The sequence below is a fragment of the Scatophagus argus genome, chromosome 10, assembly GCF_020382885.2.
Source record: "Scatophagus argus isolate fScaArg1 chromosome 10, fScaArg1.pri, whole genome shotgun sequence".
Classification (NCBI taxonomy): domain Eukaryota; kingdom Metazoa; phylum Chordata; class Actinopteri; family Scatophagidae; genus Scatophagus; species Scatophagus argus.
In genome coordinates, this window is record NC_058502.1 from 4,814,116 (window position 1) to 4,827,537 (window position 13,422).

The following is a 13,422-nucleotide window of genomic DNA, read 5'->3' on the forward strand; positions in this document are numbered from 1 at the left end:
CGGAAGTATGAGTTTATAGAGAGGAAGTGAAGGCGGCATAGTCTTGATTGACAGCTTGACGGCCGTTACAGCTAGCTGTGCTGCAGTTGGGGAGCCAAATTTAAAATGTCTGACTGGGAAGATGAGTACGACGAAGAAGGCGTTGCTATCCAGAGGCCTGCTCTAAAATCAGCTCAGACTGAGTGGAAACCGCCATGTGATGGCCGTCAAAGACAAAGCTTATTTTTCGGTGTAAGAAATGCATTTAGGTTTGGAGTGCCTAGAGAGGACAGAGATGGTAGTGGTGCCGAAGGATGTCAGTACAAAAGTCGCAGAGGTGGACGCGATGTACGTTCATTTTCCCAGAGCGATGGACGACGATCATTTGGCAGTCAAAGGTTGGACTCTTCTCCGCCTGTGAAAGTCACTGTGGAAAATGCCTCCGTTGGGAGGGTAATAGGTGGGTTTGTAAAAAGTTGTTTCAGTGGCTACCACACATTTTGTAGTCTCAGCTAACTAAATTACACTTGACTTCGCTGTTGGGTAGTTATGCTAACGTTAGTTAGCCTGCTTTGGTCTTATGGCTTCCGGTGTAATTCCCTGTCTGCCAAATTCTGTGAGATGTTTAAGGTGTGTGTGTGTTTGCCCTGGAAATAAGCGTAGTGTATGTTACATATGTTTCCATTGTGTAACTAGCGATGTGTTTAAATTTTGTTAAGAGCCTAAATACGTTTTTTAATAATGTTAAAGGTCGTGGAGGAGCAAAAATTCGTGAACTTGAAGAGAGCACCGGTGCAAGAATTAAGGTAAGTCAACTAGGATACTAACAAATTAATACAGCACTTCTCCTTGTTTAAGTGAACTAAAGTCAACAATTTTAAATGATAGAAGTCAGCTTTATCTGCTTTAATGGGAGTTGTAAACCAACCTAACAAGACTCTTAAACCAACCAGTCAACCAACACATGCCGGTAAATTTCGTGCAGTGCCTACGTTTTCCAACGTTGCCTACCTCATCAACAGAAAATTAGAAATTACGTGTTTCATCAGGACTGTTGTAAATTTGGAGTCCGGAGCCTGATCATTTTTATTTCAGACTAGAGACTAAAGGGGGTCAGGATCAGTTCAAGGCAATGTAACCTGGCTATGTGGATTTAAAGTTTTGTACTACATTTTCAGTAATACCAATTAATCAATAAATTGCTGTAAGTCATCTTGAGATTTTAACTTCTCAGTGTGTACTGAGCTATCAGTATCTTTTTAAATTGGTAAAATAATCATTTTTATCATGTTTGACCAACATCTGGGCTGGCTAAAAGCCAAGTCAAGATTAGCGATATATTCAGGCTTTATTTTCACATGGTGATATATTTCATGATATAGCATGTTTTCTGATTTAATTAACAAATAAAAAGTGCCCACATGGAAAAGGCAAATTTCTTATTATTTTGAGTAATATACTCAACATATAAAATGTTCTTAATCATATTTTCATCTTTTTAGAACCATAGTGCAAATTTTCAATTAAGCATGCAACACAATATAAAATTTTAATGTCTAAAATTAAAAAAAAGTAAATAGAAAACACATTTTGGGCCTAGACCTAATGGGAAGGCTTGCCTGCTGTGCTTACAGCCCTGCATCATAATCATGTACTGCTAAACATTTGTGCTGTTCTTTTGTTAGATAAACAAGGGAAGCTATGAAGGTGAGGTGATCATTTTTGGCTCCCCTGCTGCCCAGCAGAAGGCCAAGCAGATGATTGAAGACCTGGTGTCTGATGGCAACTCTCAATTTTGCAGTGGTATGAAGTCAATGAAAAAAATAAAATAAATTAATTTATAAACCTAAAAGAATTCCTGACAGTTGTGCGTCTTAAGGCAAACCAGACATACTTGCAAATCCACCTCCTAATTGCATTAAGCGCAAGTGTTTCAGTTGTTAGCTAGCCTACTGATGACATTTGTACAGTCTTTTATAGTGGCTTTTTTATGGGATGTCAGCACAGACTGCATAAAGGGTCAAGCTGTCTTAATTTGCATGAACAAAATTTGCTTCTTCTTTCCTTCCTTTTGATCTTTTATCAATAAGATAAGATATGATGAACTTTATTGATCCACAGTGGATAAATTCACTTGTCGTGGCAGCTCACAAGAATAGAATAGAACAATATAAGGACCTGTTACTTAATGGTACCGGGTTACACTACTGTACTGCAGCTTATAAATGAAAATGAATCCCCGCAGCATAGTGATCCATTTTACAGGTCTTCGCAGGAGGCCAGACTATGAAGGAGGAGATAATGAACAAAGGAATGGCTCCGTCTGGTCTGCTGCAGAATTACAGGCTGCCAAAGTGGCCCCGGTCTGTGTATCCATAGACTGGAACACCATCCGGGAAAACAAGGCAAAGTATGACGAGCTCAAGTGGAGGGGTGAGGGCTCATATTTTGTGACTACTGTACGTACACTGCAGTCCACAAATATATGGAAATTGATATGGTTTTCGTTGAAATTAAACAATGACTATGAGTGGAAGATATGACAATGGAATTAAATTTTCAGAAAAGGAAAGGGGCTCATCTGTGGCTTTAAAGGATTTCTGTAATATTTGCAACTTCTGTCAGACCTCCCACCCATGAAGAAGATGTTTTACACTGAGGCAGAGGGTGTATCCATGCTGACAGCAGAGGAAGTCAGTGAATGGAGGTAAATTTGACAGCTTTACCGACTTATCACATCATTTTCTTCCTGGAGTGTGTAACCAAAAAAAAAAAAAAAAAAAAAAACAGTGAGAGAGAGAACCATAAGTGTCCACATTATATTGCATAATTCTAGGTGTTATTTTTAAATACAGTTATGTTCTTTTTTAAAGTTTTTATTGATGCTTTGTTGGTTTTTTTTATGTTTGTTACTGACAAGTTAACTAAACCTCAAACCTCCCTCTTGAAAATCCCCCCACCCCCCCCCCCACCACTACCACTACCACTACCACTACCACTACCACCACCACTACTACCACTTTTCCCATGAAATGTTTGTTGCTGGCATTATTTTCCTTTACATCTGCAGACAAGTAGGTGGCACCATTTGTCTACAAGTTCATGTCTTGTCTGGGCAGGCCCGGCTGTATTACATAAGCTTTACTGTGTGCATATTCAGTTTGTAGATTCAGTGTTTCTGGGGAATACAGGAAAAGTAGTTGGCAACAAAGGCTTGATCGTGGTCCGAATTTGGACCACAATCCCATAGTTACTGGTCATGGTCATGGTCATCTTTACAAATTTTATTACATTTATTTTGCATTTTGAAATTGAAAGAATATTCATTCTCCAACATGTGGAGAAGGAATAAAAGATCAGCAAACAGTTTTTGATGTGTTATTTGGAGCACTGTATAGTTTGCACTAAATGTGGTCTTATCCAACATGTGCAATTATATCCAACATATGCAATATATTCACTGCTTCATTTTTTTTCTTTATGTGGGTTACATACTTTTAATTTAATTTATTCTTACTTTTTATTGCTTGTTCTTGGTTCTTTGTTATTCCAAATGCACCTTCAGCTGCAGCTCTTTTCAGTTTCATAGTATAGGTTGTGCAATGAAAATAAAGACTATCTTATATATATGTTATTGTCTTCCAGTGGTGTGGTTTGGAATCCACATTTCAACCAGTTCCACAAAGTTCTTATTTGTGTTATATTTTTTCACAGGAAGGAGAATAACAATATCTTTGTGGATGACCTGAAGGAGGAGGGGGAGAAGCGGCCCATTCCAAACCCCTGTCGCACCTTTCTGGAGGCCTTTGAGGTTTATCCTGACATCATGGAAAATATTGAGCGAGTTGGTTTTGTCAAACCAACCCCCATCCAGGTATGAGCCTGTCACCTGAGCAAATTTAATTTGAAATTTATCACAAATCATACTTTGAAGTATCAGTGCTGAATAAATATGAATCCGAAGAAGCCACATCCTCCATTGATGGACTTGATGATTATGTGTTATGTGTCAGCTTTAGCTGATGTTCAAGTTGTCTTTATGTTGACAGACAAGGTTAATGTGCTTGACAAGATGAACTTAAACTAGATCAAATCTAACTCCTATTAACTACTTAGTTGAATTAATGACCAAAAACCCAATAAACCCAGTGTTTTGGGTTAATTAAAAAAAAAGGTAAGTATTTGTTTTACTTGCCGCCAGTGAAATACTTTTCCTGTAAAGGAGTTGTTTTATTATTTGTTTGGGAAAAATGTGAAATCATTTGGAGCAAAACTTTCCGTAAGTGTATACTGTGAGTGGTTAGTATTGTAGTTGTTGTAACCTGTCCCACACGTTTAATACCTGTGATTTACAGAGATTCCTATTATGCAATACCCACATTAATGTCAGCCTTTACGGGAAATCTAGAGCCTTTGTTATTATTATTAGCCTGTGGTTGTACTCTCCCAAGAAAACAGAAATGAAAGGAAATTGGACATATTTTTAGGTAGTCACACGATGATAAATATGTTAAGAACATTCATACTTTTGCACATAAATTACCTTTTTAACTGAGATGCTCTTGAAGCTCACCTTTTTTGAGAATAACTATTCAGTGTTTCATTGTATTGAGGGTAACAAGGAAGGTGTGGAAGGTGTACTATTGTAGCTGGCTCAAGAAATGATAGTAATTCTTTATTTTGCTCAGTTGAAAGGCTTTGCTGTTTAAGCACACGGATGCTCATACTAGTTGTAGACTGTTGCTACACAACATTTATGTTAAACTTTTATATTTAGTACTCATCATTAAATTGTGGCTGCAACAGGGATGTGAATATAGGTAGATTGGTCAGGAACTTACATTTCCTGAACTTGAATTGAATAGTTTTTGTGTGTTTCCTTAGTTTTCCAGAGGCTCTTAGGCAGAAAATGTTACTGCTTTTCCAATTTCACTTTCATTTCACAGTAAGAAGGTTGGTCAGATGGAATGCAGTCATGCCGGCCTCTACTTTCTCAGTATAATGCAGTGTCAAACGCTTCTGTTCTCTTAGATGTGCGTCTGCACTTCCCCACCCCTGGCAGCTTTTGTTCACCCTGATTCCTGCTCATACCTGCATGATGCTATTAGATTGGTATCTGCTTATCACCCCAGTGAGGTTTAAAAAAAAAAAAAACTAACCTTATAAAAATATGTTCTTCGGTGCGTTCTTGCTCGGTTTTACCCTCTCAAAGCAAAATTGCTATGTCTTTCTATTGTTCATCAACATGTGACCACAGCTGAAGTCATATATTGGAGACGGGGGGGGTTATGTTTTGAAAGTTTTGGTAGTTCTGATTTTTTTTACTTTGGATTGAGATGAGGTGAGGTTTCTTCCCCGCCTGATGTTGTCTGCTGAAAGAATGTACATTTAAAGGCAAAATATACAGCAATCATTTTTCTGTGATTGCAGAATCTGTTCTGTTTGTGAAAAAACACCATTAAGCGATTCTGGAGAAAGATAGTTGATGGCTGACTCTCATTGTCAAAAAATACTGACCAAAAATGTCAGTATTTAACAGCTCAAAAATCAGCTGTCTTTCTCCTGAATCACTGACACCCACAAAAGTCCAGAACACAGCAAAATAATGACAAAACTGCAAAATACAAGCAGAGTGCAAGGTATCTCCACTTCATGTGAAATTAGTAAAAATTCATGAAATCTCCGAAAGCCACACTTGAAACTAATATCTGGCTACGCTCAGACTTAGGTTCTGAAAAGAAAAGATAATTTGACTTATTATTCTTTTTGAAAAAAATATGCCTAATATATTTAGTATAATCTTGACACCTATTTAAATTCACGTTCCCGAATGCTATTTGTAGATTGTTTTTGATTTAATTTTGTATCACACAGTAACTTAAATACAGTATTTTTAGAGAGAGATAACTTGTGGTCTGTCTTTTCACCAGTCTCAGGCATGGCCGGTGTTGCTGAGTGGGGAGGACCTGATAGCCATTGCTCAGACAGGGACAGGAAAAACCCTGGCCTACCTGCTGCCAGGCTTCATCCATATGGATGGACAGCCTGTGTGAGTACAAGACCCGTGCCACACAATGCGTTTCAGTGCGTTATTTTCATTTCTTTCAGAGGTGTGCAGTTTTAGTAATTGTGCCCGTTTGTCTGTGAGATCATTTCTTTTCGTGCTGCCTTTCTTGATAGACCCAGAGCTGAGCGGGGTGGTCCAGGCATGTTGGTGCTGACTCCCACCAGAGAACTGGCCCTGCAGATTGAAACTGAGTGCAGCAAGTACCGCTATAAGAGCTACACAAGGTCCACCAGTCTTATATTATCATAAATCATTAAAGATAATCTTAGAATCAATGAGTGATTGTGACTGTACCTTCTTTCAGTGTTTGTATCTATGGTGGAGGGGATAGGAGAGGCCAGATCAACCTGGTGAAAGACGGGGTGGACATAGTGATCGCTACACCAGGCAGACTAAATGATCTGCAGATGAATGAGCTCATCAATCTGCGCTCCATTACCTACTTGGTGAGCTGTTTATGTCTGAGCATGTTTGTTTTGACTGTTTAGACGAGTCCTTTATGCTCAACATGTTCTGTTTTGTTCCCACAGTTGTGTTCTTTTTGTACGGTGGCTTACAGTATTTTTACATTTTGGCACTGCTCACCCCAGTGGGAATCATACATTTCCACAGCTCTCATGTGTTAGCACAAACCAGTATAGCAGACGTTTGTGTTGTGTGTCTTTGTACATGAGTTGCATTTTTGAATTTCTTCAAATTTGGCACAAAAGTACACTTGGATTCAAGGATGAACTGATTATATTTTGGTGATCAAAGGTCAAGCTAACTGATAACTCACAAAACCGTGATGGCCTTTTGTATCCAAAATGTCAAAGGCCAGCTTGACTGTGACATACTTGGGTACTCACCTTGAAGCTGTGCTGATTGTGCTGAATCATAAGATCACTTCCCAATTTCAAAATCCACAGATGGATTTATTAGTAGTTTAACTGTTGAGATCATGCTAAAATTACATCAGCCGGTGATAGCTTCCACTTTACGAAGAACTACACTTAACCTCGAGACGTACAACCACGAGGCTGTAATTCTAGCTCCTATATGTTGTGTGTGGCAGTACAGTGTGTTTTTATTAAGTGCTCTGATCATGGTGAAAAGGTGCTGGACGAGGCTGACCGTATGCTAGATATGGGCTTTGAACCCCAGATTATGAAGATTCTTCTGGACATCCGCCCGGACCGACAGACTGTCATGACCAGGTTTGAGTCATTTTAAATGAATGTTTGTCTTCACAGGGTTAATGAGCAGGATATTAGGACAAGTACAGATGCAGAGAGAAAGCATTTATATTGCAGACTTTAAGTGCGAAGATCTTCCAGTGTTGGTCCGTGTTTCTCACACCATGTATATTTTTATCAAGCTAAAAAGATTATTATTTCAAGAGAAAAGTTGTATATTCTACTTTAAGTTAGCCCCTGCATTCATTTACTATGTTACAGTATTCTGTATACAAGTGCTGTGAACATGTATTGACGTGATGTAAGATGTACAGTACAGAACTGAAGATAAATGTCCTTTTTCCACTTTTAAACTCCACTGTTTTAGTGCCACCTGGCCCACTGGTGTGAGACGATTGTCCAGATCCTACCTAAAGAATCCCATGATGGTTTATGTCGGCACTCTGGACTTGGCGGTAAGTTGACATTAATTAAGTTAAGGTTATTGAGTGGGTGCGTAGTGTGTCCCACCTGAACACAGTAAGCCAACTGAAGTCAAATTTGTGTTTCTCTGCTACAAAGGATAAAACCGTTTCTTCATGATTTATTAGTGGCAGATATTTAATTGCTTTTACAAAGTGAGTTTCAGATGCTTTATGCTCCCATCTGGATAACATGCTGAAATGCGTTCCTTTTCTTCTCTGGGCCTTAGGCAGTCAACACAGTGCAGCAAACAGTACTGATTGTCCATGAAGAGGAGAAAAAGTCGTACCTCTTCGACTTCATCAGAAACATGCTGCCCCATGATAAAGTCCTTATCTTTGTTGGCAAGAAGATTGTGTGAGTGTGGACTCACTCTGTAACATATGGCTTGTCTTAGCTTGTCTTAGCTTGTCTTACTTAAAAACCACAGACTTAATCACAGATTGACGTCGGCAGTGCTTGCCACCTACACTAACAATTCTTTTGCGTGTGTTCATCTCTAAATGAAATCTCAGGGCTGATGACCTGTCCAGTGACATGTGTCTCCAGGGCCTGGCTGTACAAAGTCTCCATGGTGACCGTGAGCAGTGTGACCGTGAAGAAGCCCTCAAGGACTTTAAAGCGAGTAAGTAACTGAAAGGAAAATGTGGCCTAAAAATACACTCAAATATTTTTTGATGTGTAGCTGGTGTCCTAATACTCAAACTGACCACAGCACAACAGCCTGTTTTTGTTTGTTTGTTTGTTTGTTTTGTTTTTTCCAGGTCGAGTTCGTATTCTGGTCGCCACAGATTTGGCGTCTCGAGGATTGGATGTCCATGACATAACACATGTCTTTAACTATGATTTCCCACGCAACATAGAAGAGTATGTCCATCGCGTGGGTCGCACTGGCCGAGCAGGGTAAGGTTGTCCTGCATTCTTCACGGATCTCATGACTGAAAAATCAGTCCTTGTCTCGGTTAGTTTGTGATATCGATGCATTTGTGTTCTAGACGTTTAGGTGCTGCTGTTACCCTTGTAACAAGAGAAGACTGGAGGATGGCACCTGAGCTGATTCTCATCTTGGAGCGAGCAGGACAGGTTTGTAGGACAAGAAATTCATGAGATATAAATACCAATATTCCTCCATCTTATTACAATTACCCAGTCGGTTCTGTACATGTGCAACTCTGAGACGAGAAAGAAGTGAGACGGCTCACTTCTTAGGCACTTCTATATGTTTGAATTCTTTGATCATCAGGTAAGTGAGTTGCTAGATTTACTAGCTCGAGGTGGCATTTCTACATATAGGAGTTCATATAAAGCTTTATGATAAAATGGTTTGTCTGATAAAAATATTTGTTGTTTTTATTTCAAAAGAAAATATTGTTTCCTGCTTTAGTGACACTAAGTCATTAAATCAGGAAAGAATGCTTAATTTACAAGTTGTATTTGTAACCTTAAAGCCGATATGAATGGTATAATCAAGTAGGAAGCATGTACTGTGTTCTTATTTCAGTTTATCAATTTCAAATTAGATTCAATAAAACATTTCACAAAACATAGCAATGTGTTTGTAATCTTGGTGAATCCTGTTGCAGGACATCCCTGATGAGCTGGTGCTTATGGCAGAGAGATACGAGAAACACAAGAGGGAGAAGGAAATGAGCGATCCAAGGGGAGGAAGAGGAGGAAGGGGGAGGAGAGATGGTGGAGGGAGAGGTAGAGGAGGCAGAGATCGAGGCCAAAACTGGGCATTCTAATGCATGATTGTCCATGTAAGTCCACACTTAACACAAGGCTTCCTGCACACGTCTACAAATGGACTTGGATGTATGAATGGACAGAAGGAATTTTTATTTTCCACATTTTTTGTTTTGACAAAAAACACTATTTTTACAGGCATAAATAAACAGTGGTGAATTTCATTAATTTTTTGATTCTGAATGAGTAACAATTTAGGACAAATGTTAATATCCTTATGCTTTTTCTTTCACGACTGGGTCAAGCAAGGGTCTGATTGTAATTTCTTTTGAATGTATGTTTCAGTTTAATTTTTTTTTCTTTGAAAAGTTTTGCTAGATATATCATCTGTTGTAATTTAGAGGAAGTTCTACTGTTGTAATCTTGTTTTGAAAACATTAAAAATGCACAATTTTGACAGATTTTTTGTCTGTAAACCAGACACAGCAGTGCAGTATCATTCTGAATGTTTTGTCATTTCTTGATCTGGACAGAAACATACTAAAGAGATTTTACACTCTGTGTATATTTCATTATTTTGGTAACTTTCATATTTACTGTGTGATACATCTGTTTTCTATACCACTTATCAGTCAGGGTTGTGGGGGGGCTGGAGCCAATCCCAGCTGACTACAGGCGAGAGGTGGGTTCACCCGGGACTGGTCACCAGTCAGTCGCAGGGCTGACTCACAAAGACACAACCACATGTGCATGTTTTTGGGACTGTGGGAGGAAGCTGAAGTAAACATGGGGAAAAAAATTTTTGGAAGGTGTCAAGTTAAATAGTTTACATGATTACACTGGATTTGGTTGCCCTAATTTTACTTCTGGAATGTTTAAAATGCTATGAGGAGCCAAACCGTTGATGTTTGTTGTGAAGTTGTCACTTGAAAATAGGAAAGCCCCTGTCGCTTTCCTCCCTGATGCAACGAGCCAGTTTTTTGCATTGTGTTTGTCCAGGACTGGAAAGCAGGTTCTGGTTTGGAACGAAGAAGTTGTTGAGTCTGCCATTTTCCAGATGGTCTATAAAATCCTTCAGGAGCAGCTGAAAACAGTGACTCAGAGTTGAGGCACTCCAATCGCTGTCTTTAGTTCTGGAGGCGCAGGCGTGTAAAACAGTCGTCTTGGCATGGTAGGAACAGAACTTGTCAAATGAAGAGTCCCTTTCCTTCAGCAGATGGAGAAGGTGCTTCAGGAGCTTCAAACAGTCCTTCCTGTATGCAAATGAAAAGGACAATCATTATGATGATCATTATTTCCAAATATACAGTACTGGGGAAGGGAAATAAGCTTGATGTGTTTTTCATCGGCTGCACTAAGTTTCCTTGGCCAACCGCTGTGCCTACAATCCTAAACGTTGCCCGTTTCTTTGTGCTTCTTCAAAAGAGTTTGAACAGCACATGTCGAAACCCCAGTCTGCTTTGAAATCTTTATCTGGGATAGATCTTACTGATGCAGTAGAACTACCTTGTGTCTTGTTGCTGTGCTCAGTCTTGCCATGTTGTATGACCTGTGACATGAAACAGTCTTCCGCAACCTCACCTTGGTAGCAGAGTTTGGCTGATCCTCACCCAATTTAAGCCTCCTACACAGCTGTTTCTGATGCAGTTAATGACTGCGTTTCAGCCAATGTGAAATTGATGATTTTTAGCACCTATTTGGTATAATTGATCATGCAACTGACTATAATCGTACAAAATCCCTGGGTTTATGCAAGTGTACCTACAGGAATTGATGCTGGTTTGAAGGCAAAGGGTAGTAACACCAAATATTGATTTGGTTTAGATTTTTCTTTTGTTTGCTCGATAAATAAAGGAATTCTGATTCTGAAATTGATAAAAATAAAGAATTACTATTTATATTTTTGACAGCATTCTTAGATTACAACATTTTTTCCACACCTGCCTAAAACATCCGCACAGTACTGTACATACAGAAAGGTTTCTCTCATGGAAATTATTTGACTTTGATAGAAGGAAATCCATACAGTGTTGTACTGTCACTTTGAAATCTAACCTGCAGCAGCTTGCTCCATGCTTTTCGCAGCATGTCTTCTCTGATCCGTGATTCTTCAATATGGCCTTCTCAACATGGGAGAATGAAATCCTCCAGTTATCTGTTATAGAAGACAAATTACTGAAACAACACAAAAGAGTGTTTACGTGACATGAAGACGTGAAACTGTTGCCGAACAGAGTAAATTTGGTTTACTCTGTTCCTCCTACTGATCTTAAAAAAATTAATTCAAGAAATACTGACATCTCTAATCTGTGACAGCTTACATGGTGTAGTTGTTTATACAGTACACGACCAACCCACCTACCAGAGTTCAGTTTTCAGATAATGTTAATTGATCACCTCTCTGGCAATTACAATTTTGATTCACTAGCTGAGAAAAGTTCAACTTACCTTTAGCAAGGACCCCGTCAACTTCCACTGTGCCCCTGCCTTCATATTTCGGGATGAGATAATATGGCTTTCGCTTGTATTCCTGCTTTACTTTGGTTCCCAGCCAGCTCTCTATTTTAAGGCCTTCCTTGGTGAAAACAGGCCAGCTTGATTTAACCACGAGACACAGAACAACATCCACTGAAATGGTGATTGATTGTAGTTCTGTGTTCAGGGTCACTGCAGGACAGCCTTTTTTCTTTCTTGTCACCTTCCATTCTGTTCCTGTATTAGACATTTTCTTTCTTAAGATCTTTTTCATTGAACACTGACATATATTGGAGTCACAGTAAAAGCTTTACTCATGTCAAAATTGATTTAGTTGGATTGGTTGTCTGATTAAAATGGCTCATTTTGTCACTTACCTTTAAATCCTTTGACACACTTCACCACTTCTTCCCTGAACTCCGTGAGCATTTTACTGGCAGATAAAACATTGTTCTCTTCAAATTTCTTCAGAGGGCTGCCACCACGTTTTAATGCCACACTGTAAAAAGCTCCATCGTCTCCAAATGGCTCGATAGTCACTCGGTTAACAGGCATGGGCAGCATGAAATCAAATTCATCTGGACTGGAGATCTGTTCACACACACACACACACAGTAATACACCACAAATTATACAATAACATGAATATAACATGAGTATTATATGAAATCAGAGTGTTAGGCTTTCCTCAGAAAATGATGGCACCCCGTACTTAAACTTAAGTACCTTACCTTGAGATTTTCATAGTAACTTCCAGTAGGTAGTGGCTCTTCTACTTCTTTAAAGCATTCAGAGTTTTTCTTCAAATGCATGGTTATATTTTTTACTAGTTCATTAACGACTTTTGCAGCATCTGCTCTGTCGTTCCTCTTAATCTTCAGTTCTTCCAGAGTTTTACGGAGGAGAGTGTTCAGTGCAGCATTATCTTCACACTTTTGTGGTTGCGCCATCTTTGTCTTGTCTGTGAATTCTTCTACCGATTTGGTCTTGTCAGTACATTTTGTTGCTTTTGTGGCCTCTGCTTCCATGGTGCTTTTTGGCATCTCTAGCTGCGTCTTTTTTGTTTCCTCCACAAATTTTTGGGGTGATTTGACCTTTACAGCAGGCTGCTTCTCGGTTGTCTCTGGTGATTTTGCCTTTCCACCACATCTTTTTGCATTTTTGGCCTTTAGATTGTCCTTTGGTGTCTCGGCAGCTCTAGTTGTACTCGTGGTACACTTAGTGTCCTGACTATTTTTCGAGCGTGGTCTTCCTCTGCCAGTCATGATGATGCAATGAGAAGAAAGGAAGTTCTCTGCCAGTGTTATACTCGCCTTGGCTCCAGCATTGTATGAGGACCTGCCCCTTAAAGGTGCAGTAGGCGATTCTGGATAGCAATTGAGTTTTGGTTGTCAAATACTGCCACATTGTGTTAACCACAAGCATTGGCATTTAACAACCTGGGAATGAGACTCAAAACTTAACCATATTTCTCCCAAATCATCCCCTACACAACTACTTTTCAATCTGCTCTTAAGCTGTTTGAAATTTTGAGGTGAACTGATAAATATAGACATTTTTTTGTCCCATCAGTGGGTG

General features: G+C 39.2%; 2 protein-coding genes across 3 annotated transcripts; one reads left to right on the plus strand and one right to left on the minus strand.

The window, feature by feature from the left end:
- The first annotated feature begins 30 nt into the window (after positions 1-30).
- ddx43 (DEAD (Asp-Glu-Ala-Asp) box polypeptide 43) lies at positions 31-9,930 on the plus strand. 2 transcript variants are annotated; one of them, XM_046402725.1, is made up of 16 exons: positions 31-439; positions 730-785; positions 1,665-1,782; positions 2,317-2,412; positions 2,605-2,686; positions 3,694-3,853; positions 5,910-6,028; positions 6,160-6,270; positions 6,351-6,492; positions 7,142-7,242; positions 7,589-7,676; positions 7,913-8,040; positions 8,199-8,308; positions 8,448-8,586; positions 8,679-8,766; positions 9,267-9,930. In XM_046402725.1, the coding sequence occupies exons 1-16, from the start codon at positions 106-108 to the stop codon at positions 9,426-9,428; spliced, it is 2,034 nt and encodes a 677-aa protein (XP_046258681.1). In that variant the 5' UTR covers positions 31-105; the 3' UTR covers positions 9,429-9,930. The 2 variants fall into 2 exon arrangements, with proteins under 2 accessions (XP_046258681.1, XP_046258680.1); XM_046402724.1 differs by having other exon boundaries at positions 32-439; positions 2,245-2,412.
- Positions 9,669-13,238, minus strand: cgasa (cyclic GMP-AMP synthase a). Its single transcript, XM_046402729.1, has 5 exons — positions 12,576-13,238; positions 12,222-12,435; positions 11,818-12,081; positions 11,425-11,524; positions 9,669-10,622 (listed from the first exon to the last, which is right to left on the minus strand). Exons 1-5 carry the CDS (start codon positions 13,107-13,109, stop codon positions 10,292-10,294), a joined length of 1,443 nt encoding a protein of 480 aa, XP_046258685.1. The 5' UTR covers positions 13,110-13,238; the 3' UTR covers positions 9,669-10,291.
- Between the last annotated feature and the right edge of the window lie 184 nt (positions 13,239-13,422).

Bases quoted from the DNA above. Each gene is read 5' to 3' on its own strand.
- ddx43 (XM_046402724.1), top strand. From the start codon at position 106: ATGTCTGACTGGGAAGATGAGTACGACGAAGAAGGCGTTGCTATCCAG. The intron at 786-1,664 runs GTAAGTCAACTA...TTCTTTTGTTAG, and splicing joins GCACCGGTGCAAGAATTAAG to ATAAACAAGGGAAGCTATGA. The intron at 3,854-5,909 runs GTATGAGCCTGT...TCTTTTCACCAG, and splicing joins TCAAACCAACCCCCATCCAG to TCTCAGGCATGGCCGGTGTT.
- cgasa (XM_046402729.1), bottom strand. From the start codon at position 13,109: ATGACTGGCAGAGGAAGACCACGCTCGAAAAATAGTCAGGACACTAAG. The intron at 12,436-12,575 runs GTAAGGTACTTA...GTGTGTGAACAG, and splicing joins GTTACTATGAAAATCTCAAG to ATCTCCAGTCCAGATGAATT. The intron at 11,525-11,817 runs GTAAGTTGAACT...CTTCTATAACAG, and splicing joins TGACGGGGTCCTTGCTAAAG to ATAACTGGAGGATTTCATTC.